The following is a 6,000-nucleotide window of genomic DNA, read 5'->3' as shown; positions in this document are numbered from 1 at the left end:
GAGCCGGGTCCTGGCCGGCCCGAGGTCTTGCTCAGAGTTGCAGTCAAAACTTAACCCAGCTTTGCGCGCTAAGGGCGCTAAGGGCGCTGAGGGCGGCTCGGTTTCGGAGGAGGTAGCTACAGGTGAGTTCTTAAAGGGGCCTCCAGAGCTGGAGTAATAACCTGAGACTGATGACTGGGCTGGGGAGCACAGGCAAGGAGGAGTGAATGAATGAGCAAGTGAAAGAAGGAACAAATGTTTTCTTTCCACCCTTAAATACATTCACGCTTAGAATTAATCACTTAGACTTAAAAACCCTCTAGTAAAATCATCAAACTCTTAATCTGTCTCCCTGTTTTATGTGCCCTTCTTTAATTCAACCCCTCACGCCCCCAAAAAACTTTTACTTAAGGGCGAATAATAAAAAAGCCCCAGTACAAAGTGGAAGACAGTGCAGAGATCGCCCCCCCAACCCCACACAAACCCCTCCCCTTCCCCCTTCCAGGCTCCGCCCGCCCCCGCCCCTAATGTGGGTGGTGCCGTGGACTCCTCCCCGAGACCGCTTTTCCCTGTTGGGGATCCACCCCCGGGGGCGCCAGGCACCCTCTCCTGCCTTGGAGTTGAAAACGGCACGTGTTTAGTGAGGTTAAAGGGTGTCTCGGAATGTGTGTCTTGGATCTGGTGTAGGTGAGGTCACGTCTCTCTTCAGACACCCCGACCCTTCCGGGCCTGGCGCGCTCCTCGCTCTGAACCGCGGGACACACCGGTGGGCTAGGGCGAGGTAAAGGCGGGCTCCTCCAGGGCCACCAAGGACCACCTGTAGAATCTGTGTGTCAACTCCTTTGTCTTCAGAGCCGCTTCAGTGGCCGCTCCTTTAAGCGAGGAGGTTCACTTGCGATGTTTCCCGGGTCCCCTTTCCCGTTCCCCAGCCCCCTCCTGGCCCTCCTCCCCCTACCAACCCAAAGGTAGCAGCGCTGAGAGCCCGGGGCTCGGCGCCAGCCGCCTCCTCACTTCCCATTGGCTGAGAGCGCCGGGAAAGCGGTCACGTGGGGGCGCGGCAGTCCAGCTCCGGGGCCGCCATCTTGGCGGAAAGTTTGGGGGGAGAGCGGTTGGGGGCGCGGAAGGAGGCGAGGTTCCGGGGGTGGGGCGGCTAGGAAGGTAGAGGGCGAGCGGGCTAGCGGGCCGCGGCGACCGAGGCGGCTGCGGCGGCGGCGGAGGAAGAGGAAGAAGGGGCGGTGGGGGTGCGGCCGCCGAGGGGAGCTCCTCCCCCGTTCCCTCACCCCCCCCTCAGCTCAGCTCCTCGAGCCCCGGGCGGGGCGGGGGGACGTGGAGCGGGGAAGGGCGGGGGAGCCGCCCCGACTCAGGCCGGAGCGCACCCCAGCTCCTAGCGCTCGCGGCTTGCAGGAACTTTGTGGTGGCGCCGCAGGTGTGGGGGCCCGCCGAGGTGTGCATGTGGGGCGTGAGGGCGTCGCGGAGAGCGGCCGCAGCCCTGTCCGGCCCCCGCTGGAGTAGCCCGGAGGAAGCGAGCCAGGAGAAAGGCAAGCGAGAGGAGGGGGCCAGAGCAGAGTGGGGTGATCAGCCCAGCTGGTCCCGCGTCGGAGCGCTCTTACTGTCGCTGCAGGCTTAGGGGCCAAGGGTCGGAGCGCCTCTGCACCCTCCAGTAGCAGGTGGGGAATGTGCATACTTAAGCCGGGGGAGGGGTGGCCTCACGTTTAGGCGTTTAGTACCCTTTGGAGAGGGAGCAGCTTTCGAGGAGAATTTGGAAGCAGGCTTCTCTGTCTGCTCTTAATTTGCCGGGGTACCCACCCTTAGGTAAAAGCTTTCTAGATCGACTGACCCTGCTGGGTTTTGAGGCTTTTTCTTTCACTTGGGAAAACTTCGCCAGGTGGCCTTTTCATACAGGGCTGGGAGTTTTTCGACTTGAGATTCGGGGGAAATGCTAGTTTAACTACGACTCTGTTCTTTGCTTTAGTTGTCTCCGTTCTGTTTTATGTTTTCAAAGGTGTGTGCCCTCTTCCTGATACTGGAGAAAAATGCCGGTCCGGAAGCAAGGTGAGAATTTATTTCAGAACTCTCCTGCGAGTGTCACTTGCTTTTCTGTGTTTATGTTTTGTGATTGCTGTGCTTTAAAAATGTTCAGCTCCGATGAGACAGCATCGTCCTAGCCTTAGTACTTAGGGAATCTAAGCCTCATATCCTTAGAAGGGAGAACCACCTAAATATTTTTCAAACTTTCTTTTTTGACATCTCTTTAGTGACTAGAGAGGCAGTTAATTTTGTTTTCTCTGAAATGTCTTTTCAAAAACTCTGAATTGGTGTTTTAGTATTTTACTTTATCATTCTTACTAAACACTGATTTGTGAATAAACGTGGGATCCTGGCTAAGAACTAGTGTTTTGAAACATTTAAGATTTGGATTATCATGACAAATTATAGATAGGTAATTGCTTTTGCATATCAGATCACTTGAAGCCATGTTAACTAATATTTGATCAGTCTTTTATAGTGGTAGATTATTGTGCTAGCCCACATTTATTACAAACTGCTCACCTTCCTCCTTTCTCTGTAACATATGTTTAAAATGTTTTGATTATTTCAGGGAATGTGTGTGTGTGTGTGAACATAGTAGCATTGATTGACCTAGAGGATTTGGGGAGGTGTTTAGATGTCTCACAGATTATTTGCATAAATAGTGTGTAATACTTGTATATGTGTAATTTTAATCAGACTCTGCTTTTCTTCTCAGACACCCAGAGAGCATTGCACCTTTTGGAAGAATATCGTTCAAAACTAAGCCAAACTGAAGACCGACAGCTCAGAAGTTCCATAGAACGGGTTATTAACATATTTCAGAGCAACCTCTTTCAGGCTTTAATAGGTGGGAATTAAAACTTTATTTGTGACCATTATGTGTCAACTAGACTTAATGCTCCTCTGAATTCATTTATTTTAAACTTAACAGAGTGATTTACTCGGTTCTCTGTAAGGAATTCAGTAACTTGAACATCCAGTGAGTTGTATGTCTGATAGGCCAATATCCTTTCAAAAAACACCTGATAACTGAAAAAACTTTCATTATGATTATTTCAGTGATCTTTGGTGACAGTGTGTAATATCCTAGCATTAACTAATAAAAGATGGAGAAGTTGCAAGAATGTTTCAGGACCCAAAAAGACAAGAGTGAATAACTTAATTGTTAGCTTGTTTCTATATTTGACTTCTGTTTCTCTGGAGTCCCTCAAAATGTTTGAAGAGTTCTTCTGTTTGAGGACATACATCTCCTTAATATGGACCTCTGTTAAAACTTGGCATTCATGGAGTCAGAATTTTAGATCTGGAAAATTATCTTAGAGGTGATTTTGCTATTTTGTCTAATATTTTATCGACAAGAACATTAAAACAATATTATTCATAACTAACTTAAATTTAAGGTTGTGCATTGGTCTAATAAAGAACTGGACAAATAGTCAAGAGTCCTAAATTCTCTTCTTTACACTGCCATTAATTGAATGGTATTATACAAGTCATTTAACCTTTTCTAGGTTGCTATATTAGCTGTAGAATGTGAGTTCATTAGAACAGTGGTTTTTAGCCCTCCCTCCCTCCTGATTTTTAAAGTAGCTAGATTCTTTTTTAAAACAAAGTCTTATATTTTGTACACAATTCCCAATTTATGAAACAAGATGATTTGTCTGTGGCCTCTAGGTACCTGAAAAGTGTGAACCACTGAACTAGAAAATTTGTTCCTTCCAATTCTAAGAATGAAATGTTTTTAAATTAATCACTGACTATATAAATTAGATATGTACTTCATTGCATTACATTTGTTTCCTTAGTAACTTTCAAGTTGGTATGACCTAACATCTATTGATAGAGTAACTTTTGATGTGTTTGTGGATTACCTTTAAGTTAGTGTACCCTGTCAAAAAAACCTTACTGCTAAATTGATACTCTGTATTAAGTTTGTTGTAAAATTAAAGATTTTAAGGAAGACCACTCAGTACACCTGAATAGTTTTAAAATATCTAACATTATCATAGTATCTATTTATTTAAATTTTTTAATGTTTATTTTTGAGAGAGTGAGACAAAGTGTGGGAGGGGGGGAGCAGAGAGAGACACAGAGACACAGAATCTGAAGCAGGCTCCAGGTTCTGAGCTGTCAGCACAGAGCCCTACGTGGGGCTCGAATCCACGAACTGTGAGATCATGACCTGAATTGAAGTCGGACACTTAACCGACCAAGCCACCGAGGCGTGCCATTATCATAGACTTTAAAAATCATACACAAGAATAGAACAGTATAATTAACTATTACATAATTAACAATATAATGAACCTATTTTCAAAAATTACCAACATTCTGTCTTTTTTGTTTAAACTCCTCGACATTTTTACATTTCAGTTTCTAAGCTCTGACATTTAAGGTCCAAATGGATGATCAAATTAGATTCCTCTGAAAAAACAACAAAAAAGGAAGGGAAACATTTTTAGTCATTTGGTTTTCTAAATCAACCTTAAACTTAGGAATGTTTTATTTAGTAGAGTCAATGTTTAGAAAAAAAATAGTATGACTTCTATGTCCTCATTTACCTATAGACAGGTGTAGTCCCTCTCTTTGTGGAGTCTGCAACTTTAAGAAAATTAAATGGTCAGTGAAGTAAATAGAATCTATGCTTCTTAGATTTCTCTGTAGATTGGAGGTAGATTTGCTGTGTTTGGAGGGATTTTTAAAATGTATTCTGCCTTGCCTGTTTTGAGTGTTTATCTGTTCTTACACGTGATTGAATTCTAATAGAATTAGCTTTTGGACAAGTTTGTATTTGGTGATCTTTGTTCTGTATAATTTCATTGGTTGTGAATTTACCTTATATTTAGATTTGCTTGTATTTTAATGTTTAATAGGATATGATACCGAATTTTGGTGTAAGAAAAGTAATCGATTTTAGGAATTTTGAAACGAGTGAATTTAGTAGAGATCTTTATGTGTTTGCATACTGTAATTGAATTAATTGTTGACACTGCCTAAATAAATGCATTCTTTTGTGTTTGCTGAAATTGGGTTAATTTATTAACCTTTGTTACTTTTTTCAGTCTGAAAATGTTTAGGTTAGTAAGACTTTCCTTTTGCTTTGCACCGGTACCATTGTTCTTGAAACAGCACATTAGCGTACTTTAAACCTGTAAATCGCCCTGAGCTACACTAGAGTATTGTGTTCATAGTAGGTGCTGAAAAATCTCGGATTAACTTTTTTCCTTTAGTAGGCGGCGCTCTTTTTTCTGAGGTAGTGTCTGTGGACCGTTGGATTAAAGGAGACATGGGTCTTGACAATCTGAGTTGTTTCAAAGGTTCTTGACTGCTTGAGTTTGGAAATCATCTCCTTAGGTCATAGTGAATTATGTAGTTACTTCTTTGTACTTGTTGTCTGCATAATTATTTATTTATTGATTCTTTGTACTGGTAGTTTGCATTGACTGTTCTCATGCATTTTAAAGAAGGTTGTGTGGGGTGCTGGGGTTTTGATGCTATAGAAATGTTGATTTATTTTCTTCTTCCTTCTGTAGTTGATACCTTATATAGATTAGGTTTCTGGTACCTTGAGGTTATTCAGAGGAACAAGTATGTGTATATTGCATTACATCTGTTCTGAGATAACAATTTTTAAATATTTTAATATCTTTGAATTTGGGATATGTTTTATGACTGATGTGTGTTGGAAATGATTTTACATTCTTAGTGGCACATGATAGAATGGTACATCTTAGAACTGATGTCCTCATTTCAATGAAATATGGCAATCACTGTCCTAGCTCTGATGTTTGCTAGTATCTTTGAAGGTTTAAAAACTACTGAACACAGCAAAGTTTTTATTAACTTTTGAGTTTCAGGTGATAAGTTGCTTCTTTAAAGCTGAATATTTAAAGTTATATCTAAAAAAAAAAAGTTTATGAGCTATACATTTCTTTAAAATTTATTCTCCAAATACCTGGTGATTATCTTTGTGTAAATGGGAGACAAAGT

General features: G+C 42.5%; 1 protein-coding gene across 17 annotated transcripts in view; it reads left to right on the top strand.

Annotated features, from left to right (window-relative positions):
- Positions 1-556: 556 nt before the first annotated feature.
- DLG1 (discs large MAGUK scaffold protein 1) overlaps positions 557-6,000 on the top strand; it is a 271,862-nt gene continuing 266,418 nt past the window's right edge. For 14 of the 17 annotated variants that reach the window (XM_027061142.2, XM_027061139.2, XM_015073783.3 and 11 more), the window contains exons 1-3: positions 1,508-1,646; positions 1,982-2,031; positions 2,726-2,857. In XM_027061142.2, the coding sequence (XP_026916943.1) occupies positions 2,013-2,031; positions 2,726-2,857 (151 nt within the window). In that variant the 5' untranslated portion in view covers positions 1,508-1,646; positions 1,982-2,012. Of the gene's footprint in view, positions 761-1,377; positions 1,647-1,981; positions 2,032-2,725; positions 2,858-6,000 lie in introns of those variants that run through there. The other 3 variants (XM_027061130.2, XM_027061129.2, XM_015073778.3) reach the window with 3 other exon arrangements.

This window comes from Acinonyx jubatus, chromosome C2 (genome assembly GCF_027475565.1).
Source record: "Acinonyx jubatus isolate Ajub_Pintada_27869175 chromosome C2, VMU_Ajub_asm_v1.0, whole genome shotgun sequence".
NCBI classification, from domain to species: domain Eukaryota; kingdom Metazoa; phylum Chordata; class Mammalia; order Carnivora; family Felidae; genus Acinonyx; species Acinonyx jubatus.
Note: the sequence above shows the minus strand (reverse complement) of the source record. Positions and strands in the feature narration are given on the sequence as shown.